Raw genomic sequence first — 26246 nt, 5'->3', positions numbered from 1 at the left:
AGTATAAGCCGGGTATGTATTGTCCCCTCATCCCTGTTCTGGTATGTTTTGCTCCCCCTTTTGCATGCGTGGCCCCTCCGTCCTCCCCCTGTTGTGGGCGTGGCCCCTCTGTCCTCCCCCTGTTGTGAACGTGGCTCCTCCCCCTGTTGTGGGTGTGGCTCATCTGTCCTCCCCCTGTTGTGGGCGTGGCTCATCCGTCCCCCCTGTTGTGGGCGTGGCTTCTCCGTCCTCCCCCCTGTTGTGTGCGTGGCTCCCCCGTCCTCCCCCTGTTGTGTGCTTGGCTTCTCCCACTGTTGTGGGCGTGGCTCTTTCGTCCTCCCCCTGTTGTGGGCGTGGCTCCTCGACCTCTCCCTGTTGTGGGCGTGGCTCCTCTGTCCTCCCCCTGTTGTGGGCGTGGCTCATCTGTCCTCCCCCTGTCGTGGGTGTGGCTCATCTGTCCTCCCCCTGTTGTGGGCGTGGCTCCTCTGTCCTCCCCCTGTTGTGGGCGTGGCTCCTCTGTCCTCCCCCTGTTGTGGGCGTGGCTCCTCTGTCCTCCCCCTGTTGTGGGCGTGGCTCATCTGTCCTCCCCCTGTTGTGGGCGTGGCTCCCCGTCCTCCCCCTGTTGTGTGCTTGGCTTCTCCCACTGTTGTGGGCATGGCTCTTTCGTCCTCTCCCTGTTGTGGGCGTGGCTCCTCTGTCCTCACCCTGTTGTGGGCGTGGCTCATCTGTCCTCACCCTGTTGTGGGCGTGGCTCATCTGTCCTCACCCTGTTGTGGGCGTGGCTCATCTGTCCTCACCCTGTTGTGGGCGTGGCTCATCTGTCCTCACCCTGTTGTGGGTGTGGCTCATCTGTCCTCACCCTGTTGTGGGCGTGGCTCATCTGTCCTCACCCTGTTGTGGGCGTGGCTCATCTGTCCTCACCCTGTTGTGGGCGTGGCTCATCTGTCCTCACCCTGTTGTGGGCGTGGCTCATCTGTCCTCACCCTGTTGTGGGCGTGGCTCATCTGTCCTCCCCCTGTTGTGGGCGTGGCTCATCTGTCCTCCCCCTGTTGTGGGCGTGGCTCATCTGTCCCCCCTGTTGTGGGCGTGGCTCATCTGTCCCCCCTGTTGTGGGCGTGGCTCCTCGTCCCCCCCTGTTGTGGGCGTGGCTCAGCTCGGCTCCCCCTCCTCACCCTGCTCGCGCTGTAGCTGCACGTCCCTGCATCTCCGTTGTCTCAGGACCAGCAGCTTCTTCCTGTGTTCAGTGGTCACGTGGTACCGCTCGTTAAAGCAATGAATATGCGCTCCACGCCTATGAGAGTGGAGACGCGTCTATATTCATGTCTTTAATGAGCGGTACCACGTGAGCGCTGAACACAGGAAGAAGCTGCCTTGCCAGGACAAAGTGATGCAGGGAAGACTTGCAGCGATTGCGTGAGGAGTGGGTGAGTGTGATGTGACAGCCGCCGGCTCCTGTCGCTCCCCCACCGACCCCCTAGGACATTGACTCGTGTATAAGCCGAGGGAGGAGTTTTCAGCACAAAAAAGTGCTGAAAACCTCTGCTTATACACGAGTATATACAGTATATAATTTTACAAGGCCCCTATATATAATAAACTTCCACCCTTTAGTGCCTTTCATGTGGCACCATAGGGTGGTTATCCTTGTTTAACCTAATAAATATTTTTTAAAAAATGACATTGTGTCCCTTGTGTTTTATGAAACCAGCAAAGGTAAAGCAGACATCTGTGAGATGACTTTATCAGGCGTGGAAGGTCCATGGTTGTAGAGCAGCCTGCAGCTGCCCCAGAAGTGGCTGGTCGCATTAAATTTCCTGCTCCTTCTGATTGCCCTGGTATGATGGCCATCGGAGTAATGGTATTTGGAGCTGATAACAGCTGTGACTTATCAAAAATCACACCTGGCATCAAGCTCTGGTGTTACTAATGGAGAGGTGGTGTCATGATCGACACGGGATGGAATAGGGTCTTCCCTCCTTAACAGTAGGGAGCAAGGGATGGGACACATCCTGACCCTTTCCCTAAGCTCCCCTAACGCCCTATGTGGGTCCTCCTTCCCCCCCCTTGTCGCTGTCACGTTCCTAGTCCCTAATTGTCACTTCACTATTCCCTGGATGGTGCACTAACTGACATCAATACAGGGAGAGGAAGAACGGCAAGACAGAACAACGGAAGTTAAAGTTATCTACAGCAGGGGATACGGCACCAGGACCACAAACTCCACAAAAACAGCAGATTCGCCACTGAACCCAGAGAGCTCTTTACTCCACGCTGGTCATCATAGATTACTCTCACTGACAGTCAGCTGATGGTGGGAGTGGTCACCAACCAGATCAGCTGACCCAGCAATGAAGCAGCTGCCAGCAAGGAAGCTGACATTAACCCTTGCTGGCCTGAAAAGGAAAAAAACCTACATTTAAATTATAGTGGAACCAGAGCTGCCACAAATCCAAAAATGAATCGTGACAGTTGTCTATCGGACACCCTCATTATAAACCCAGTAATCAAAAAAAAAAAAACATATAGAAAAATGAATTTTATTTAAAAAAAAACAAAAACCTCCCCTACGCTTTCTCCAGCTCACTTTACTTTTAATTGTAAAAAAAAAAAGTCACCCAGGCCTCTGTAGTCCATCAAATCCAACATAGTCACATAATAGATGCCTGAAAAACATAAAAAGAGAGAACAGAAAAACAAGACGCTGTCCCTCGGTCAACAATGTGAATGTTCCCGTGCAGGTCCAACATTGTTCTCCAAATCCGGCATCGGAGACTGTGAATAGCGGTAATGAGTAGTGACGTCACCGCTCAACAGAATCGCAAGTTCGCCCTTCTCTCCGTGAGACCCTGCGGCTCTGAACAGACCTCAGTAATTAGATGGCTCTCACAGAGGGCAGCGGGACTCTGATGAGCGGTATAGTTACTGATGTCGCCGCTCTTCACAGCCGCCGGCACTCGTGGAGTGCAGTGTGAGCCTGCGATTCTAAGGCTGGGTTCACATTGCGTTCTGCGCCTCCGTTAAACGGACTACGTTACACCGCGGCATAACGTGGTGTAACGTAGTCCATTAACGCCGCCATTGAAATCAATGTCGGACGCATCGCTAGCGCACGCCCACAATGGGCGGACAGACCCGGAGACGCAGGCTGCAGCGTTTCCGGGTCCGTCACTGCTAGCGCAGATAGAGCTAGCAGATGGTCTATCTGCGCTAGCGCGCTGCAAAACCGGCACTTGCGTTAACAGCAGCCCGTTAACGTATGTGTTGGACGGGCTGCTGTTAAAGGGAACCTGTCACCCCGAAAATCGGGGGTGAGGTAATCCCACCGGCATCAGGGGCTTATCTGCAGCATTCTATAATGCTGTAGATAAGCCCCCGATGTTACCTGAAAAAGGAGAAAAAGACGTTAGATTATACTCACCCAGGGGCGGTCCCGCTGCTGGTCTGGTCAGATGGGCGTCTCCGGTCCGCTGCGTCGCCTCCCATCTTCTTTCCATGACGTCCTCTTCTGATCTTCAGCCACGGCTCCGGCGCAGGCGTACTTTGCTCTGCCCTGTTGAGGGCAGAGGATAGTACAGCAGTGCGCAGGCGCCGGAAAGGTCAGAGGCTCGGCGCCTGCGCACTGCAGTACTTTGTCTGCCCTCAACAGGGCAGAGCAAAGTACGCCTGCGCCGGAGCCGTGGCCGAAGATCAGAAGAGGACGTCATGGAAAGAAGATAGGAGGCGCCGCAGCGGACCGGAGACGCCCATCTGACCAGACCAGCAGCGGGACCGCCCCTGGGTGAGTATAATCTAACGTCTTTTTCTCCTTTTTCAGGTAACATCAGGGGCTTATCTACAGCATTATAGAATGCTGCAGATAAGCCCCTGATGCCGGTGGGATTACCTCACCCGCGATTTTCGGGGTGACAGGTTCCCTTTAACGCAGTGTGAACCTGAACTAACATTACTGCTATCAGTCACTGCAGCCAGATTGGGGGAACACTGCACTACGTTGCACCCTCATGGGAACGTTTTGGTTTTTTAAATTTAATTGATGAATGAGGGACTGTGTAGTTTTGTGTTTTTTTTTGTCCTTTTTATGTTTTTCAGGTTTCCTTAACTGGACTATGTCGGATTCCCTCGGATTTGTGTGGCTTTTTCATTTATTTAAAAACAAATAGGTAAACCAGGAAATGTGTCGGAGTGTTTTTTCGAATGGAATTTTTTTTTTTATTAATTGCTGCATTAATAATGGGGGTGTGCGATAGACACCTCTCCATTAATAATGCCAGGGCTTGATGCCAGCTGTGATTTTTGACAAATCATAGCTGATATCCAATCCAAAAACTATTACCCTAATTGCCACCGCATCAGGGCTATCGGAAAGAGCTGGGTAAAGTGCCAGAATTGATGCATCTAATGTGAGGCCCTACTTCTGGGGTGGCTGCTGCTGGTATTAGACTGAGAAGCGCTCAATGGCCATGGGTCTTCCAAGCTTGGTAATATCAGCTGTCTGCTTTAGCTTTGCTGGTCGTCAAAACTGGGGAACCATGTCATTTCTCATCATGCGTACCAAAAGCGCAAACGCAGGAAAAAACGCATGTAAACGCGTACAAACGTGGTGGTTTTTTAACCGCATGCGACAACGCATACTGTTGTGAATTCCGCTCTTGGGCTCCCTCCGGTGGTTGTAAGTGGCACTTTTGTGAGTTCTGCTCTTGGTCTCCCTCCGGTGGTTTTAAGTGGAATGGCTGCTCCTTGGATTTAGCAGTCAGCAGCTGCTTCCACTGATTGTCTATTCTGCTCGGCAATTTAGCCTGGCTCTTTCCTTCAGCTTGTGCCACTTGTCAATGGTTCCTGGTTGGATTCACATCTCTTTGGATTTCCCTGTTATCCTGACCAGTTCAGCAAAGCTAAGTCCTTGCTTGCTCTTTTCTGTCCACAGGTTGTGGACTTATCCGTTCTGTGCTTTCTATGTTTGTCCAGCTTGTCAGTATGAATTAATTCTGTGTAGCTGGAAGCTCTGGGAAGCAGATTTACCCTCCACACCTTTAGTCAGGTGTGGAGATTTTTGTAAACTCTGTGTGGATTTTTTGTAGTGTTTTATACTGACCGCACAGTATTCCATCCTGTCCTATCTATCTAGCTAGACTGGCCTCCTGTGCTCATCCTGGTTTCATTCTGTGTATGTCTTTTCCCTCTCCACTCACAGTCATTACTTGTGGGGGGCTATCTATCCTTTGGGGATTTTCTCTGAGGCAAGATAGCTTTCCTGCTTCTATCTTTAGGGGTAGTTAGTTCTCAGGCTGTGACGAGGGGTCTAGGGAGAGTTAGGAGCATCCCACGGCTACTTCTAGTGTTGTGTTGAGCTTAGGGACTGCGGTCAGTACAGTTACCACTTCCTTCAGAGCTCGTCCCATGTTGCTCCTAAACCACCAGATCATAACAGCATGCGTCTAAAAAAACGCAGCGTTTGTTCGCGTTCACATGCGTTTTTTTTCACCACTTGCGGATGCGTTTAAAACACTGCAGATTTAAACGCAAATGTGAAACCAGCCTTATGCAGGAAACGAGTTTATTTGGAGCATCTAATTGGTCTGTAGGAGCTAGGACTCTTAATGGTTGGAAGGGGATAAAATACTTATTTCTCACTGCAAAATGTAAATTAATTTATACAATGTGATTTTCTGGATTTTATTTTTGATATTCTATCTCTCAATGTTAAAATTAACCAACCCTTCAAATTATAGACTGTTCATGTCTTTGTCAGTGGGCAAACTTATAAAATCAGCAAGGTATCAAATACTTATTTCCCCCACAGCAAAGTACACGGATGACCAGTAATTAAAAAAAAAAAATCATCCCCCCCTCTCCTGGATGTGAATGGGACCCATAATTATCTCTACACAAGTGTGAGTGAACCCTTAAGGCCCCTTCACATTAAGCGACGCTGCAGCGATACCGACAACGATCCGGATCGCTGCAGCGTCGCTGTTTGGTCGCTGGAGAGCTGTCACACAGACCGTTCTCCAGCGACCAACGATGCCGGTAACCAGGGTAAACATCGGGTAACTAAGCGCAGGGCCGCGCTTAGTAATCTGATGTTTACCCTGGTTACCATCCTAAAAGTAAAAAAAAAACAAACAGTACATACTTACCTACAGCCGTCTGTCCTCCAGCGCTGTGCTCTGCACTCCTCCTGTACTGTCTGTGTGAGCACAGCGGCCGGAAAGCAGAGCGGTGACGTCACCGCTCTGCTTTCCGGCTGACCGACGCTCACACAGACAGTACAGGAGGAGAGCAGAGCACAGCGCTGGAGGACAGACGGCTGTAAATAAGTATGTACTGTTTGTTTTTTTTTACTTTTAGGATGGTAACCAGGGTAAACATCGGGTTACTAAGCGCGGCCCTGCGCTTAGTTACCCAATGTTTACCCTGGTTACCAGCGAAGACATCGCTGGATCGGTGTCACACACGCCGATCCAGCGATGTCAGCGGGAAGTCCAGCGACGAAATAAAGTTCTGGACTTTCTTCAGCGACCAACGATCTCCCAGCATGGGCCTGATCGTTGGTCGCTGTCACACATAACGATTTCATTAACGATATCGTTGCTACGTCACAAAAAGCAACGATATCGTTAACAATATCGTTATGTGTGAAGGTACCTTTAATCTCATCTGACCAGAGCCCCTTCTTCCACATAAAAGCCGGATTTGTGGAGGATACAACTAATAGTTGTCTTGTGGACAGATTCTGGCCCCTGAGTTTTGGATCTCGGTGGCTCCTCCAGTGACCATGCACCTGTCGGCTGCTACTCTAATTAGTGCTCTCTTTGCTTGGGATGTCAGGTTAGGTGGACGGCCATGTCTTGGGAGGGTTGCAGTTGGGCCATACTCCTTCCATTTTTGGATGATAGATTGAATAGTGCTCGTGAGATGTTCAGAGCTTGGGCTATTTTTATAACCTAACCCTGCTTTACTCCTCTCCACAACTTTATCCCTGACCTGTCTGGTGGGCTCCTTGGTTTTTGTGACTCACACAAACTTCTGAGGCCTTCACAGAGCTGCTGTAGTTATACTGAGGAGAAATCACACACTGGTGGACGCAATGTACTAATGTGACTTCTGGAGATGACGGGTCTATCAGGATGTTATTTAGGGGTATCAGACTAGAGGGAGATGAATACAAATGCACCTCACAGCCGTCAGATTTGTATTTTCAAAATATTTAGAAAAACTCTTCCTTTACATGTCACAAATACTTGCTACTTTGTGTTGGTATCACATAAAATTCGATGAAATACATTTAGGTTTCTGGGTGTACCGTGAAAAAATGTGGAAAAGTCCACGGGGCATGAAGACTTGCTGCACAGTGTCCTATGGCACAGATTAGGTATACCTCAGGAAATCGTCTTCTGATGTCTGCTTATGTGTAACTCACATCTCATACTTTCTTACAGTAGAAGCTGCCATGGACGAATGTGAACTCTGCGCCCACCCGGCCTGTCCTGGCTGTCTATAATCCCCAATTGTCGTACCCTCTCTGAAGATCTGTGTGCAAGGTTTCTGTGGACCTTTCTGGACTGTGACGTGGACGCAATCTAATGTGGGCCGTTATTGCGGAATCTCATCAGGACCGTAACGTAGAACCTTCCTATGTGGACTGACCAATCTCAAGTGGATCACCAGCTGTAGCCACTTCCCAAAGCTAAATCCTCCGTCAGAAGCCCATTCACGACGGCTGTATCCTCGGCTTCCTCTGCCGCTGTATCCTCGGCTTCCTCTGCCGCTGTATCCTCGGCTTTCTCTGCCGTTGTATCCTCGGCTTCCTCTGCCGCTGTATCCTTGGCTTCCTCTGCCGCTTTATCCTCGGCTTCCTCTGCAGCTGTATCCTCGGCCTCCTCTGTAGCTGTACCTTCAGCCTCCTCTGTAGCTGTATCCTCGGCCTCCTCTGTAGCTGTATCCTCGGCTTCCTCTGCAGCTGTATCCTCTGCTTCCTCTGCAGCTTTATCCTCGGCCTCTGCTGTAGCTGTATCCTCGGCTTCATCTGCAGCTGTATCCTCAGCCTCCTCTGTAGCTGTATCCTCGGCTTCCTCTGCAGTTGTATCCTCGGCTTCCTCTGCAGTTGTATCCTCGGCTTCCTCTGCAGCTGTATCCTCGGCTTCCTCTGCAGCTGTATCCTCGGCTTCCTCTGCAGCTGTATCCTCGGCTTCCTCTGCCGCTGTATCCTCGGCTTCCTCTGCCGCTGTATCCTCGGCTTCCTCTGCCGCTGTATCCTCGGCTTCCTCTGCCGCTGTATCCTCGGCTTCCTCTGCCGCTGTATCCTCGGCTTCCTCTGCCGCTGTATCCTCGGCTTCCTCTGCCGCTGTATCCTCGGCTTCCTCTGCAGCTGTATCTTTTGCCTGCTCTTAGCTATACACTCGTCCTCTTCCGCAGCCGTGTCCTTGACCTTCCTATGCAGCTGTGTCCTCGGCTTCGACTTTCCTATGCAGCTGTGTCCTCGGCCTCTTCTGCAGATGAATATTATATTAACATTCTTCTACACGATCTGTATGTACAGTGATATCAGGCACAATTATGCCCCCAGATGTATTTACAGCCTAAAAATATAGTGCCCAGCATAAATGAGTACACCCCTGTATTATCTGTACAGTAGATACAGCTCTGGCAAAAATGAAGACCACTGCAAAATGTTCAGTTTCTCTGATTTTTCTCTTTATATTTTTGAGTAAAATGTAAATTGTTCTTTTAGTCTATAAGATATTGACAACATGTCTCCAAAGTTCCAAGCAATGAATTTTGTATTTATTTTCTGAAAAGGAGAAATGGTCAAAATATCTAAAAAATGCTTGCAGACCTCAAATAATGCAAAAAACAAGTTCATAATTAGTGATGAGCGAGTATACTCGTTGCTCGGGTGGTCTCCGAGTATTTGTTAGTGTACACAGATTTAGTTTCCCTTGCCGCAGCTGCATAGTTTACGGCTGCTAGACAGGTTGAATATATGTGAGGAATGCCTGTTTGTTAGGGAATCCCCACATGTGTTCAGGCTGTCCAGCAGCTGTAAATCATACATATGAGGCCTCGAAAACTAAATCCCCAAGCATTAACAAATACTTGGAGATCACCCGAGCAATGAGTAGACTCGCTCATCACTGTTAATAATCATTTAGAAACAACAATACTATTGTTTTACCTCAGGAAGGGTTCAGAAATCAATATTTTGTGGAATAACCATGACTGTTAATCCCAGCTTTCCTGTGTCTTGGCATGCTCTTTACCAGTCTGTCACACTGCTCCTGGGTGACCTTATCCCACTCCTGGTACAATAACGTCAGCAGTTCTTCTGTGTTTGATGGCTTGTGACTATCCATCATCCTCCTGATTTCATTCCAGAGGTTTTCAGTGGGGTTCAGGTCTGGAGATTGGGCGGCCATGACAGGGATGTGATGTGTTGGTCCTTCATCGACACCCTGATTGACCTAGCTGTGTGGCGCATTGTCCTGCTGGAGAAACCAGTCCTCAGATTGGGGAACATTGCCTGAGCAGAAGGAATCAGATGTTTTTCCAGGAGAACCTTGTACGCGGCTCGACTCATACGTCCTTCACAAAGAACAACTTGCCCAATTCCAGCCTTGCTGAAGCATCCGCAGATCATCACCGATCCTCCACCAAATTTCACAGTTAGTGCAAAACACTGTGGCTTGTACCTCTCCAGGTCTCCGTCCAACCATTAGACGACCAGGTGTTGATCTGGAGATGCTTCAGCAAGGCTGGAATTGGGCAAGTTGTTCTTTGTGAAGAACGTATGACTCAAGCCGCGTACAAGGTTCTCCTGGAAAAACAGTTGATTCCTTCTGCTCAGGCAATGTTCCCCAACTCTGAGGACTGGTTTCTCCAGCAGGACAATGCGCCATGCCACACAGCTAGGTCAATCAAGGTGTGGATGAAGGACCACCACATCAAATCCCTGTCATGGCCGCCCAATCTCCAGACCTGAACCCCACTGAAAACCTCTGGAATGTAATCAAGAGGGAGATGGATCATCACAAGCCATCAAACACAGAAGAACTGCTAACATTATTGTACCAGGAGTGGGATAAGGTCACCCAGGAGCCGTGTGAGAGATTGGAGGAAAGCTGCTGAGACGCAGGAAAGCTGGGATTAACAATCATGGTTATTCCACACAATATTGATTTCTGAACTCTTCCTGAGGTAAAACATTAGTATTGTTGTTTCTAAATGATTATGAACTTGTTTTTTTTCCATTATTTGAGGTCTGCAAGCAATGCATATTTTTGTTATTTTGACCATTTCTCATTTTCAGAAAATAAATACAAAACTTATTGCTTTGAACTTCGGAGACGTTGTCAGTAGTTTATAGAATAAAAGAACAATTTACATTTTACTCAAAAATATAAAGAGGAAAATCAGAGAAACTGAACATTGTGCAGTGGTCTCTTCATTTTTGCAATAGCTGTATGTAGAGTTCCCAGCATAAATGAGTACACCCCCTGTATGCTCAGTGCGTTATATATATAGAATTTTCAGTGTAAGTGATTACACCCCTGTATTATTAGTACATTATATACAGAGCTCAGTATTAGTGAGTACACCCCTGTATTATTAGTACATTATATACAGAGCTCAGTATAAGTGAGTACACCCCTGTATTATTAGTACATTATATACAGAGCTCCGTATAAGTAAGTACACATGCAAAGAAAAAAAGCCAGCTCACCATATCCAGCAGAGCACGGAACCAAGTCCTGACACGATGCGAACCAATGGAAAAAAAAACCACGATGTTCCAGCTCCAAAAGGTAAAATAAACAAACTTTATTGGGAAAATATAAAAACATGAAAAATCATGAGCTCCATGAAGACAACACCATGACCTGCGTGAGTTTGGCTACGCGTTTCGACCGGAAAGGTGCTTTGACAAAGACCTTTCCGGTCGAAACGCGTAGCCAAACTCACGCAGGTCATGGTGTTGTCTTCATGGAGCTCATGATTTTTCATGTATTTATATTTTCCCAATAAAGTTTGTTTATTTTACCTTTTGGAGCTGGAACATCGTGGTTTTTTTTTTTTCCATAAGTGAGTACATCCCTGTATTATCAGTACATTATATACAGAGCCCAGTATAAGTGAGTACTCCCCTGTATTACTAGTACATTATATACAGAGCTCAGTATAAGTGAGTGCACCCCTGTATTACTAGTACATTATATACAGAGCTCAGTATAAGTGAGTGCACCCCTGTATTATCAGTACATTATATACAGAGCTCAGTATAAGTGAGTACACCCCTGTATTATCAGTACATTATATACAGAGCTCAGTATAAGTGAGTACACCCCTGTATTATCAGTACATTATATACAGAGCTCAGTATAAGTGAGTACACCCCTGTATTATTAGTACATTATATACAGAGCTCAGTATAAGTGAGTACACCCCTGTATTATCAGTACATTATATACAGAGCTCAGTATAAGTGAGTACACCCCTGTATTATTAGTACATTATATACAGAGCTCAGTATAAGTGAGTACACCCCTGTATTATTAGTACATTATATACAGAGCTCAGTATAAGTGAGTACACCCCTGTATTATCAGTACATTATTTATACAGCGCTCAATATAAATCAGTAAACCCCTGTACTATCATTACATTATATACACAGAGCTAAGCATAAGTGAGTACACCCCTGTATTCAGTACATTATATACACAGAGGTGGTGATAGATTACAGGTCCATCTGTCTCCATCTGCAGAGCCTGGACGCTGGAGGAAGAGTGCTGACAACTTGTCTCCAGTACATAGGGGTCCGGTTGTCGGATCAGGAGACACTTGTCCACTGGGGTTAAAAAATGTTCTGTGTAACTCAGCCTTGTTAAAAATGTTGAAATTGTTTTTCTGTTCCGTGAGATATTGATTAAAATCTTACTTTTCAAAGTGGTGTACTAATTTATGCTAAGCATTGTGTATATAATGCACTGATAATACAGGGGTGTACTCACTTATACTGAGCTCTGTGTATATAATGTACTGAATACAGGGGTGTACTCACTTATGCTTAGCTCTGTGTATATAATGTAATGATAATATAAATCAGTAAACCCCTGTACTATCATTACATTATATACACAGAGCTAAGCATAAGTGAGTGCACCCCTGTATTCAGTACATTATATACACAGAGCTCAGTATAAGTGAGTACACCCCTGTATTATCAATACATTATTTATACAGCGCTCAATATAAATCAGTAAACCCCTGTACTGAGCGCTGTATAAATAATGTATTGATAATACTGGGGTGTACTCACGTATACTGAGCTCTGTGTATATAATGTGCTGATAGTACAGGGGTGTACTCAATTATGCTGAGCTCTGTGTATATAATGGACTGATAGTACAGGGGTGTACTCACTTAAGCTGAGCTCTGTATAACCACGTCCACCGACAGATACCCAGACATTTGCATAGAGATCACCTTAGCCGGGGGTGAAGTCTCCGCCATATACATGGCATTACTTAGGAGCATGCACACGGCCTTGCTTGCACCATGTCTGCATGGCTTCTCCTCGGAGGTCCGCTCCATTAGGACGCGTCATCGGCCCGTTATTCTTGACTGTGTAATGAAGGCCCGGTGCTTGATATGTTCACATGAAATAAAGAACTCTGGCTTTCCACTTCCCTGTGTGCCCTTCTCATGTAATTATTGTTATTATTTATTATTATAGCGCCATTTATTCCACGGTGCTTTACAGGTGAGGAGGGGTATACATAATAAAAACAAGTACAATAATCTTGAACAATACAGGTCACATCTGGTACAGGAGGAGAGAGGACCCTGCCCGCGAGGGCTCACAATCTACAAGGGATGGGTGAGGATACAGGAGGAGAGAGGACCCTGCCCGCGAGGGCTCACAATCTACAAGGGATGGGTGAGGATACAGTAGGGGAGGATAGAGCTGATCGTGCAGCGGTTTGGTCGATCGGTGGTTACTGCAGGTTGTAGGCTTGTCGGAAGAGGTGGGCCTTCAGGTTCTTTTTGAAGGTTTCAATGGTAGGCCAGAGTCTGATGTGTTGTGGTAGAGCGTTCCAGAGTAGGGGTGATGTGCGAGAGAAATCTTGTATACGATTGTTGGAAGAGGAGATAATAGGGGAGTAGAGAAGGAGATCTCGTGAGGATCGGAGGTTGTGTGTAGGTAAGTACCGGGAGACGAGGTCACAGATGTATGGAGGAGACAGGTTGTGGATGGCTTTGTACGTCATGGTTAGGGTTTTGTACTGGAGTCTCTGGGTAATGGGGAGCCAGTGAAGGGATTGACAGAGGGGAGAAGCTGGGGAATAGCAGGGGGACAGGTGGATTAGTCGGGCAGCAGAGTTTAGAATAGATTGGAGGGGTGCGAGACTGTTACAGGGGAGGCCACAGAACAGGAGGTTACAGTAGTCGAGGCGGGAGATGATGAGGGCATGGACTAGGGTTTTTGCAGACTCTTGGTTTAGGAATGTACGGATTTGTGAAATATTTTTGAGCTGAAGGCGGCAGGAAGTGGAAAGGGCTTGGATATGTGGTTTGAAGTGTCAAGGATCACCCCGAGACAGTGAGCTTGTGGGACTGGGGAGAGTGGGCAGCCATTTACTGTAATGGATAGGTTCATTTGGGGGGTCACGTGAGATGGGGGGGAAAGACAATTCTGTTTTGTCCATGTTAAGTTTTAGAAATCTAGCGGAGAAGAAGGATGAAATAGTGGACAGACATTGAGGGATTCTGGTTAGTAGGGAGGTGATATCTGGTCCAGAGATGTAGATCTGCGTGTCATCAGCATAGAGATGATACTGAAAACCATGAGATTCTATGAGCTGTCCCAGGCCAAAGGTATAGATGGAGAAGAGCAGGGGCCCTAGGACTGAACCTTGTGGGACTCCGACAGATAGGGGGCGAGGTGAGGAGGTGGTGTGTGAGTTTAGACGTTGAATGTCCGGTCTGTTAGGTATGATGAGATCCAGGATAGGGCCAAGTCTGTGATGCCAAGCGATGAGAGGGTCTGTAGTAATAGGGAAAGGTCCACTGTGTCAAAGGCAGAGGACAGGTCCAGGAGGAGGAGGACAGAGTAGTGTCGCTTGCTCTTGGCGGTTAATAGGTCATTGGTGACCTTAGTTAGGGCAGTTTCAGTGGAGTGGTGTGACCGGAAGCCTGATTGTAAGCGGTCGAAGAGGGAGCAGGAGGAGAGGTGGGAGGACAGTTCAAGATGAACGTGTTGTTCCAGTAGTTTTGAGGCATAGAGGAGAAGTGATATAGGGCGATAGCTAGATACAGAGGATGGGTCAAGAGAGGGCTTTTTGAGGATAGGTGTGATGGAGGCATGTTTAAAGCCTGAGGGGAAAACACCACTTGTTAGTGATAGGTTGAAGAGATGGGTTAGGGCAGAGGTGTCAAACTGCATTCCTCGAGGGCTGCAAACAGGTCATGTTTTCAGGATTTCCTTAGTATTGCACAGGTGCTGTAATCATTGTGTGTAGGTGATTAAATTATCACTTGTGCAACACAAGGAAATCCTGAAAACATGACCTGTTTGCAGCTCTCGAGGAATGCAGTTTGACACCTCTGGGTTAGGGTTGCGATGAAGACTGTGGTGAGGTTTGGGATGAAGTGGGAAGGGATCGGGTCAAGTGCACAGGTGGTGAGATGTGATCTTGAGAGTAGAGTGGAGAGTTGATCTTCTGTAATGGTGGAGAAGTTGGTTTTCAAGGTGGAGGGCTGGGTAGTTGGGAGGAAGGGCTCTGGGGGTTGTCGACCAACTCTGATGTTCTCAATCTTCTGTTTGAAAAATGAGGCAAAGTCTTCAGCTGAGATGAGTGGGGAGGGAGGAGGTGCTGGGGGACGGAGGAGAGAATTGAAGGTGTTGAATAACTGTTTAGGGTTATGAGACAGGGAGGATATGAGAGACGAGAAGTAGGTTTGTTTAGCTGTGGCGAGTGTGGTCTTGAAAGTAGTGAGGGACTGTTTGAATGCGATGAAGTGCTCGCCGGAGTGGGATCTTTTCCATCTGTGCTCAGCAGCCCTGGAAGCTCGCCTCAGTTCTTTGGTCAGGCGGGTGTGCCAGGGCTGTCTGTTGATTTTGCGAGCTTTGGTATGTGTAAGTGGTGCAGAAGATTCCAAAGCTGCAGCTATTGTGGTGTTATATAGAGCGGCAGCGTCATCCGCATTGTGTAGGGAACTTATGTCTGTGAGAGGGAGGAGGGATTCAGAGAGTGAGTGTAGGTCAAGGTGTTTAAGATGACCTCCTCGTGGGCGGGGCTTCTACCCCACGGCCATGGTGATGTCACAGTGAGATCACCAGTGCTCCTCCCCGGTAAGGAGGCTTATACTGCGCAACATCAGAGATGTGGCTCCATCACAGAATGTATTGTAAAGGAGTAATATACTGCACAGTGCCCGCTGCGCCATCCTATATATCGTGTACACTGGGCCGTATACGGCCTTGGGACATGTTACATACTGTGCTGTGTAGTCATCTATATTATTATTATTTATTTATATAGCGCCATTAATTCCATGGTGCTGTACATGAGAAGGGATTACGTACAGGGTTATAGATATCGTTAACAGTAAACAAATTTACAGTGACAGACTGGTACAGAGGGGAGAGGACCCTGTCCTTGCGGACTTACATTCTTCAGGATAATGGGGAAGAGACATGAGTTTGGTGTGCTGCAGCGCTGGTGGTGGTGAGGCGGCAGCTCGGGTGGTCGTGGCGGCAGCTCGGGAGATCGGTGATGTGGCGGCTGCTCAGGTGGTGGTGAGGCGGCAGGATGGTTATTGCAGGCTGTAGGCTTTCCTGAAGAGATGGGTTTTCAGGTTCCGTCTGAAGGATCCGAGGGTGGTGGATAATCGGACGTGTTGAGACGTGGAATTCCAGAGGATGGGGGATATTCGGGAGAAATCTTGGAGGCGGTTGTCTGAGGAACGAATAAGTGTGGAGGAGAGTAGGAGGTCTCGGGAGAATCGAAGATTACGTGAGGGAAGATAGTGGGAGATTAGTTCAGAGATATAGGGAGGGGACAGGTTGTGGATGGCTTTGTAGATCAGTGTTAGTAGTTTGAACTGGATTTATTGGGGAATTGGGAGCCAGTGGAGGGATTTGCAGAGGGGGGAAGTGGAGGAGTAGCGAGGAGAGAGGTGGATTAGCCGGGCAGCAGAGTTGAGGGCAGTCTGGAGTAGTGCAAGGGAGTTAGCTGGGAGGCCACAGAGGAGGGTGTTGCAGTAGTCGAGGCGGGAGATGATGAGGGCATGCACAAGAGTTTTAGTAGATTGTGGGCTGAGGAAGGGACGGATTCTGGCAATATTTTTGAGTTGGAGGTGGCAAGGGTTTGGACGTGCGGTTTGATGGACAGGGAGAATCGAGAGTTACCCCGAGGCAGCGGATTTCAGGTGCGGCTTTATCCTGCACCCTGTCCCGTGTGTGGTTCCTTCAGCATGAGGCGCACGGTCCTGTGTGTGGCGTTATCCTGCACTCTGTCCCATGTGTGGCATTATCCTGCACCCTGTCCTGTTTGTGGCATTATCCTGCGCCCTGTCCCGTGTGTGGCATTATCCTGTGCCCTGTCCCGTGTGTGGTGTTATCCTGCGCTCTGTCCCGTGTGTGGTGTTATCCTGCGCTCTGTCCCGTGTGTGGCGTTATCCTGCGCCCTGTCCCATGTGTGGTGTTATCCTGCACCCTGTCCCATGTGTGGTTCCTTCAGCATGAGGCACCTGGTCCCGTGTGTGGTGTTACCCTGCACCCTGTCCCGTGTGTGGCGTTATCCTGCACTCTGTCCCGTGTGTGGCATTATCCTGCACCCTGTCCCGTGTGTGGCATTATCCTGCGCCCTGTCCCGTGTGTGGAGTTATCCTGCGCCCTGTCCCGTGTGTGGCGGTATCCTGCGCCCTGACCCGTGTGTGGCATTATCCTGCGCTCTGTCCCGTATGTGGCGTTATCCTGCGCCCTGTCCCATGTGTGGTGTTATCCTGCACCCTGTCCCATGTGTGGTTCCTTCAGCATGAGGCACCCGGTCCCGTGTGTGGTGTTACCCTGCACCCTGTCCCGTGTGTGGCGTTATCCTGCACTCTGTCCCGTGTGTGGCATTATCCTGCACCCTGTCCCGTGTGTGGCATTATCCTGCGCTCTGTCCCGTGTGTGGCGTTATCCTGCGCCCTGTCCCGTGTGTGGCATTACCCTGCGCACTGACCCGTGTGTGGCGTTATCCTGCGCCCTGTCCCGTGTGTGGCGTTATCCTGAACCCTGTCCCGTGTGTGGTGTTATCCTGAACCCTGTCCCGTGTGTGGCGTTATCCTGCACCCTGTCCCGTGTGTGGCGTTATCCTGAACCCTGTACCGTGTGTGGCGTTATCCTGCACCCTTTCCCTTGTGTGGCGTTATCCTTCGCCCTGTCCCGTGAGTGGCGTTATCCTGCACCCTGTCCCGTGTGTGGCATTATCCTGCGTCCTGTCCTGTGTGTGGCGTTACCTTGCACCCTGTGGCGTTACCCTGCACCCTGTGCCGTGTGTGGCGTTACCCTGCACCCTGTGCCGTGTGTGGCGTTACCCTGCACCCTGTCCCGTGTGTGGCGTTACCCTGCACCCTGTCCCGTGTGTGGCGGTATCCTGCGTCCTGTCCTGCGTGGCGACCTGCAGCAGGAGGACATTTATTTGCTGCTCTTTCTCAGTGTCGGTGATCAGTACAGACAGGATAGGAGGAGATCTCGGAACCATCTTTATTAATGTGTCACATGGCACAGAGAATTTTCCGTAACCAGAGGAGAAGATCCGCGGCGACGGCGGCAGATGATTAGCAGCCACTGCATGCTGCAAATGCGCAAACTTCACATGCATCCATGTTATCTGCGACACGTCCTGGAGGGAAACATATGATCATTAGACGCGTATATAAAGGATCCCACAAACATTACATCTGTGCACACAGTACACCCAACACTGACATCACAACCCCAAGGAGGGAAAGTGCTGGAATGATGGAAACATGGTGACGGGAAACAGAAGCCAAATATTTAAGACCTTGTGATGTCCCCAGTCTGGAGGCTGAGCATCGTGCAGAAATCTCCCGACTGAGGAAGGTTCTACAAAAAATCAGGAACTGCTGCCGGCAGCTCCTATGTAATCACCGACCGACCAATGACGTGCTCAATATAGACGCTGCCGGCAGCTCCTGTGTAATCACCGACCGACCAATGACGTCCCCGATGTGCTCAAAAGACAAGTCCGGAGACGCTGAAGCCTCGGGAGCAGGTTTAGGCCACACTGGCTGCTCACAGTAGTGCGAGGAACATGCTGCCTGGGTTGTGCAGAGAAATGGCTCCTGTAAAACTTTGAAAAAATGTCGGTAACACCATATTTTCAAATCAGTATCATGTTTATCCATCCGGTGATTTCCAGAATTCCGTGACTTTTCTGTCTTGGTGTTACAATGTCAGTGCGGAGGATAGTGCAGTATATACAGTCTAAAGTTCCACTATAGAGCACACCGTACAGTTTTTGCTGTTATATTATAAATCGCCCCATAATGCAGTGTTCGGTTTTTTTTGCACTTATTGGAATTTACATATTGTTAATTCAGACTGAAGATGGTAAAACTACAAAGGAAGACGTGGAAGCAAGAAGTAAAGAGACGTGACAACCCAGAATGTGTGCTACGCCTCAGATTCTTCACAGTACCGCGTGCCACGCTGATGACACGTCTACACACCTTTGGCTTCTCCAGGTCTTACTGGGAACGGCAACCAAGGAATAGGTCGCCTCATCAAGAGGTCATTAGTGGAATCATGGGAACTCAGAAAGTGTTTTGCAGGTGCAGTGTTGGTGCACAGCTCCAGACAGAGCTGAGCCTATTCCACAGCTGTTCTGGACCAGAACAACCACTCAACTCGATAAGGAGAAACAACCATACAACATCACTAAGACCTGAGATCAATCCAGAAAATTGCTACAACCTGGAAGGTATCCTCAAGTCAGTAATAAGATGAAACTGGCTCATGAGTGCCGCCCCAGAAAGGAAAACCAAGAATGACCTTTGCTGCAGAGGATAAGTTCATCAGTTACACCAGCTTCAGAATCCGCAAAGTGACAGCAGCTAAGATAACAGCCTCCATACACAGTGCACAGACAGTAACATCCGTGTCGTAAGATCCGTAACATCTGTGTCGTCACTGTGTATGGCGTGCAGCCCTGTGCCATGTATTACCATGCTGTGTATACATTTCAGTGCTGTATATTGAGCATGCTGCGTGTGCAGCCCCAGCTGTATGTGGGTGTGAGGGACGACGGAGAGGTCTCTCCACTCCTGAAATGTGCTCAACCCATGGGATTCCACAGGATCGTTGTTTTCCTTTAATTAAACTTCAGGAACAAGCCATTTGAAGCTCTGTGACTAGCAATTAGCCAAAGAGTGTGAGCTCTAGTGCAGCTACAGCCAAAGTGGATTCCTTTGTCTAACTCAAGCACTACAGGTCACAGCAAGGCTCTGGGATGTTAAATCTGGAAAATGACCTATAATAACAGAATGCAATATCTCTGAGCCTAGCCGAGCACTTTCTCGGAACCGGCATTCTTTCCTCCACACGCCCGTGCCTGGCAGCCATCTGTAAACCCCTGTGTTATGAAGTTATAAAGCATAGCTACCAGGAATTACATACGGTACGTATATTTGGTCTCCCTGTGCAGATAAAATCCAGCAGAATCCAGTGGCACCGCCGCCGTCCTATTCAGAGCTTCGGTAGGAAAGTTATGAGTCGCCACAGTTTTGGGCAGAAAATCATACTTTCAGATATGGAAGGAGAGAGGCTGCACAGCCCAGGGGCTGGCACAGCGTGTGGAAGGGGGCAACCTAGGAGGCAAGAGGCAGCTCCTAATTTTGAGCTGAGTTTTCAACAAGTAGGAGGATCCGCTACCTGACGCAGCCAGGAACTAAGATTTGGACCTGTGATTCATCAGCGCCTCCCTGTGGTCACATGCTACATAACACGGTAATGTAATCTAGCTGTATCCTACAATGTACTACACTCCTGACTGTATACTTGTATACTGTTCTTGTATATACAGCTCTGGCAAAAATTAAGAGACCACTGCAAAAGTTTGTTTGTCTGATTTTTCACTTTATCGGTATATTTGAGTAAAATGTAAATTGTTCTTTATTTCTATAAACTACTGACGACATGTCTCCGAAGTTCCAAGCAATAAATTTTGTATTTATTTTCTGAAAATGGGAAAAGGTCAAAACAACAAAAAATGTATTGCTTGCAGACCTCAAATAATGCAAAGAAAACAAGTTCATAATCATTTAGAAACAACAATACTAATGTTTTACCTCAGGAAGAGTTCAGAAATCAATATTGTGTGGAATAACCATGATTGTTAATCCCAGCTTTCCTGTGTCTTGGCAGCTCTTCACCAGTCTCTCACACGACTCCTGGGTGACCTTATCCCACTCCTGGTACAATAATGTCAGCCGTTCTTCTGTGTGTGTGATGGCTTGTGACTATCCATCATCCTCCTGATTACATTCCAGAGGTTTTCAGTGGGGCTCAGGTCTGGAGCTTGGACGGCCATGACAGGGATGTGATGTGGTGGTCCTTCATCCACACCTTTATTGACGTAGCTGTGTGGCATGGCGCATTGTCCTGCTGGAAAAACCAGTCCTTAGAGTTGGGGAACATTGCCTGAGCAGAAGGAATCAGCTGTTTTTCTAGAATAACCTTGTACACGGCTTCATTCATACGTCCTTCGCAAAGAACAACCTGTCCAATTCCAGCCTTGCTGAATCATCCCCAGATCATCACCGATCCTCCACCAAATCTCACAGTGGGTACAATACACTGGGGCTTTTACACCTCTCCAGGTCTCCGTCTAACCATTAGACGACCAGGTGTTGGGCAAAGCTGAAAATTAGACTCATCAGAGAAGATTACCTTACTCCAGTCCTCCATGGTCCAATCCTTATGGTCTTTGGCAAACTTCAGCCTGGCTCTCCTTTGCTTCTCATTGATGAAAGGCTTTTTTCTAGCTTTACATGACTTGAGTCCTGCCTCTAGGAGCCTGTTACGAACTGTTCTTGCCGTGCACTTCACCCCAGCTGCCATTCCTTTTGTAGGTCACTTGATGTCATCCTGCGGTTGCTGAGTGACATTCGAATAAGATGACGGTCATCCTGATCAGTGGACAGTCGTTTTCACCCTCTGCCGGTCTGTAGCTTTGTTGTCCCCAATTTCTGCTGCTTGACCTTGTTGTAATGGACTGCCATCTTAGAAATTTTAAGGATGGAGGCAACATGATGCTCACTGTGTCCCTCTGATCGTGAAGCCAGAATTTAGCCCTTTTCCTCAGTCAAGACTTTTCTTTTCAACTCCTTTGGCATGGCTAAAAGTTATTTTTTCATTCCTATTAGGCTGGTTTCAAATTTGCGTCTGTGTACTCAGCGTTTCATCCGCAGACATCTGCATGCATCTTGCATACATATATTTAACATGGTGTACTCCGGGACATGCGCTTGCATGTGTTCGCCTGGGGATGCATGTGCATGCGTAGTTTCTCAGTGTGCGGTGGGTTCCGGCAAACGCAATGTGTTGCATTTTTTTGAAGCGTCAAAAATTCGTCAAATATGCGCAGGCATGTGCAAGCGGATGAGTGCGTAAAAAACGCTTTACTGTCTATGGGAACGATGCGCTTGCGTACTTCAGACTGCGCATATCCAGGAACCGATTGCGACACGCCTTCCTGGAATTATCGAACGCATGCGCATAAACGCAAACGCAGGCAAAATAAGGACGTTGGCATGCGCTTTTGCATGCGTTTGCGGATGATATGCAGCGCACATAGACGCAAATGTGAAACTAGCCTTTTGGGATATTACTGGCACTTGTTTTGCCATCCAGCTTGTCCTATTGCAGGAGGATTGTGAACACCATAGCAGGTTTTCATACTTTCCTTCGTTAAATAAGATTTGGTTCAGATGATCACCTAATCAGAAGCACATTACGTAGAATGGTGTCCTCTGGATGGAATTCACCTGACACTGGAATGGCTGTCAGAAATGCAGAGAAGCTGATTTTTATACAACTGTGCAGTCGGCTCTTCATTTTTGCCAGAGCTGTATATGCCTGTATCTTTCTAGTGCACCTTTTGGTCATTGATTATAAAATTAATCTTGGGCTTCTCTTTTATCTCGATTCACGAATCCCCACGCCCGCACGCTCGGTTGGTTATTATACGCTACCCGGGGTTGGTTTCTGACCCGATATAAGCCTGCTGTTGAACGGCGCTTATCTATAACGAGGAACTGGTGGCGGCATACCGCACTGTGTTAGTGATGAACTCTGATAGTGATGGCCGGAAGGTTTACATATATGTCCCCAACCTGGACTGGTGATGTATATCCCCCCTCACTGGGAGCGCCTCAATAACTCGCACCTATAAGGGAAGCCTTTCTGGCGACTATTTGCCCTCAGTGCAGTTCCCTGACTGACCTGGAGTAAGTGGTGGTGCCAGAGAGCCAAACCCTGCTGGGTCCTTCTCTCCCCTCCCCAGAGGTGAGTGAAGTCGACACACTCCTTCCCCTGTGCGATCCATGTTTCCCATACCGGTATCTCTAGGGGGGTTTCCCATACCGGTATCTCTGGGGGGTTTCCCATACTGGTATCTCTGGAAGGTTTCCAATACTGGTATCTCTGGGTTCTCCCTTTTATTATGGGGTATTTCCCATATTGGCATCTCTGGGGCAGGGGCAGACCGCATGTGCAGCCGGTGTGCCTGCATCAGGGCCAGGAGGTGGAGGGGGGCCCCTGCAGGATGGCAAACACTGAGGGCAATCTGGCCAGAGGGGCCCGAGGCCAGATTGCCCTCGTGCGGCGGGCAGGGAGCGATTCCTGCAGCTCCGCTGCCTACAAGAGAGAATGGCAGTGGAGCGGAGCTGCACGGATCTGGATCGCCCGCCAGGGCCTAAGGGTACTCGGTACCGGGTCTGGTGGTCATTAAAGGGGAAGTCCATGGCCCTGGTAGTCCAAATTAAAGGAAATGTCTTTAAAGGGGTTATTGAAACAAGGGTATTAGTGACGCCACTTGTGGTATTCGGTCAGGGGTGACCGACGCTGCTTAAAGGGGTCCTCTGGGGAGTGGTGGCACTGCAGCAGGGATGGTATGGCTTCCCACAGGTGAAGCTGGGTCCCCAGGGCTCCCGGTGTATTTGACAAGGATGGTGTGGTACCAGAAAAACAGGATACAAGGTTGCAGTCTCTTTACCTGGTTTACTGGTGGTTTATGGCCACAGTCCAGGGTACCAGCAACAGGTGACAGTGGAGTCCAGGCAGCCAGAAAACGAGTTGAACTCCTTGTCAGGTCAGATTGGGAGCCTTCCACTATGCACTCAATAATAGTCCCTTGCTGCCTATGGCTTCTTCAAAGGTCCTCTCTCACTTTCTGTCCCGAGACTGTTCCTGCATGGTAGGCAACACGAGCTGTTTTATAGGGGTCTCTATCCACGGTGACTCTGGGCTTTGCATGTCGCTGTACCTCAGGGTGTAGATGTGGGCAAGTTACTTTCAATATCCTGCCCTCCAGTTTCTGCTTTGGGGCATACAGTCCCTCACAGCCTCGGGCTCCCGGTGCCCGGTTCCTGCACTTCAGCTTGGAAAGGAGGCCAGTCACAGCTCCCTTCCAGCTCCTCAATTCTCCTGTGCTCCTTCCTCTTTCGCTGTCTCTACAGACTAAACTAACTCCTCCTCCAAACCAGAATATATATAGAAATTCCCCTGTCATAGTGATCCTCCTCATTTCCAGGCATGGCATCACCCTCCCTGAGAGGAAGGCAGTACCACTGTGGTACCCAAACTCCTGGGATGCCAAAGATCTGTCCTGCTTCCTGCCCGCACTTCCTGTCTGATACAGCAGCGTGGCTGGATGATGCTAGGTACCCATGCTGTCGTCTGTGTCCACGGTAATAAGGATATTACCATGGACACAGACGTCAGTATGGGTACCTAGCCACTGCAGGTCCCAGCTCAAAGAAGGACTGTCACTACACCTTCATTGGACTATTGGCCAGTTTTTCTTTACTGGCATATCTGCTCCCCTGATGAGTCTCCGCTACTGGTTATGAAACGCGTTGGGAGAAACACGCTATGGTCCATGTTTTGGTGGAGTCCATAGATAGGACAGGAGCTTGAACGGGTTTTACAGGGAAGAGAGATATTATCCCACACCCAGTCCCTACCCCTATATTTGGACTACGGACCTCCAGTTAAAGATTCTGGGAGGTCATCTATGGTGACCATACGTCTGCTTTGATCGGAGAGGCATTCCGCTCTGCTACTTTTGGTGAGATCCAACCAATTATATTGTTTGAGCACTGGTTCACATGAGCACTTGTTTTTGGGGTTTGCGTCGGCTGAGCTAATTTTTTATCTGTTTATTATTAAAAGCTAAGTTTTAACATAGGGGCATCCTCCTCGCTGGTATATATTGTTGACCCTGAGGGTATAAGCATAGTGGTGATCAATTCACACTATAGCTAACAAGAACTGACATTATACAGATTTTACTCTGCTGCAAATCTGCAAGGACAAAATGTGCAGGGTGTGCAGGAGACGTCGGTGATCTCATTCACTCTTCCTGTACTGTACCTTCCATATCCTATAGGTGCACATAGCCTTACAGGTAATTGGGGAGAGTCACAGAGACCGAATAGTTTATATTATTATAGTTAATGGGGGGCACAGTGCTGCTTATCACTTTATATTTATATTGGTGCGTGGCTAATATTAATGGTGGGGTACATATCTGTATTCATGTAGGTATACAATGTATGTGATCCTGTTATTTTCAGGGCTGCGACGATCATCGTGACAAGACGAGTCGTGGCTGGGAGATGTCGACATGAAGGTCTGACCAGATGGAGGACAAACAGGAGAAAGCGTCTCTAATCAGACGACACGTCGGCGGTAAGTGCCTGGATGTAGATGTTATTCTGTATCTGCACTGTGTGACGTGGAGGGATAATGTTATCTGTAACATCCCTTATTCTACATTCTCACATGTAGGTGAAATCTCCGTGTGCTGCCAGATATTTTTTATCAGATGGCACACGGCTCATAGAGTTTTATGGGTCCATTCAGACATACCTGAAAATCACAGATCTGAGAATGAGATCCGGGAGGGTCAGAGAAAGTCCTGTTCTGATCTGATTTTGATATTCAGAATAGGATATGCTCAATGCGTCTGTAAAAGCGGGAAGCACACCGACACAGCACATGGATACAGGAACTTAGCCTTATAATCTATAGCACAGTCCCTTAGTATATAGTGTACTCACTTATTGTGTATAGCACAGACCCTTAGTATATAGTGTACTCACTTATCGTGTATAGCACAGTCCCTTAGTATATAGTGTACTCACTTATTGTTTATAGCACAGTCCCTTAATATATAGTGTACTCACTGTGTAGCACAGTCCTTTAGTATCTAGTGTACTCACTATGTGTAGCACAGTCCCTTAGTGTATAGTGCACGCACTGTGCAGCACAGTCCCTTAATATATAATGTACTCACTTATTTATTATAGCACAGTCCCTTAGTGTATAATATACTCACTTATTGTTTATAGCACAGTCCCTTAACATATAGTGTACTCACTGTGTAGCACAGTCCCTTATTATCTAGTGTACTCACTATGTGTAGCACAGTCCCTTAGTATATAATGTACTCACTTATTTTGTATGGCACTGTCCCTTAGTATATAATGTACTCACTTATTGTGTATAGCACAGTCCCTTAATATACAGTGTACTCACTTATTGTGTATGGCACTGTCCCTTAGTATATAATTTACTCACTTATTGTGTATAGCACAGTCCCTTAGTATATAGTGTACTCACTTATTGTGTATAGCACAGTCCCTTAGTATCTAGTGTACTCCGTAGTGATGAGCGAGTGTACTCATTGCTCGGGTTTTCCAGAGCATGCTCAGGTGACCTCCGAGTATTTGTTAGTGTTCGGAGATTTAGTTTTCATCGGGGCAGCTGAATGATTTACAGCTATTAGCCAGGTACTGTGTATACAATATACTGTATATAACCAGTTATCTGGTCACTATGTGGTACTGTATATACTATATAATGTATGTTACCAGTTATCTGGTCACTATGTGGTACTGTATATACTATATACTGTATATAACCAGTTATCTAGTCACTATGTGGTACTGTGTATGCTATATACTGTATATAA

The 26246-nt window shown here is 47.9% G+C and overlaps 1 protein-coding gene across 2 annotated transcripts in view; it reads left to right on the top strand.

Annotated features, from left to right (window-relative positions):
* Positions 1 to 7806, top strand: part of LOC138651166 (guanylate cyclase activator 2B-like) — a 42780-nt gene extending 34974 nt beyond the window's left edge. Inside the window, exon 3 of one of the 2 annotated variants that reach the window (XM_069741188.1) lies at positions 7422 to 7806. In XM_069741188.1, coding sequence (XP_069597289.1) covers positions 7422 to 7480 — 59 coding nt within the window. In that variant the 3' untranslated portion in view covers positions 7481 to 7806. Of the gene's footprint in view, positions 1 to 7418 lie in introns of both variants that reach the window. The other variant, XM_069741187.1, reaches the window with a different exon arrangement.
* Positions 7807 to 26246: the final 18440 nt, after the last annotated feature.

This window comes from Ranitomeya imitator, chromosome 10, assembly GCF_032444005.1.
Source record: "Ranitomeya imitator isolate aRanImi1 chromosome 10, aRanImi1.pri, whole genome shotgun sequence".
NCBI lineage: Eukaryota > Metazoa > Chordata > Amphibia > Anura > Dendrobatidae > Ranitomeya > Ranitomeya imitator.
This window is presented reverse-complemented; position numbering and strand designations above follow the sequence as displayed.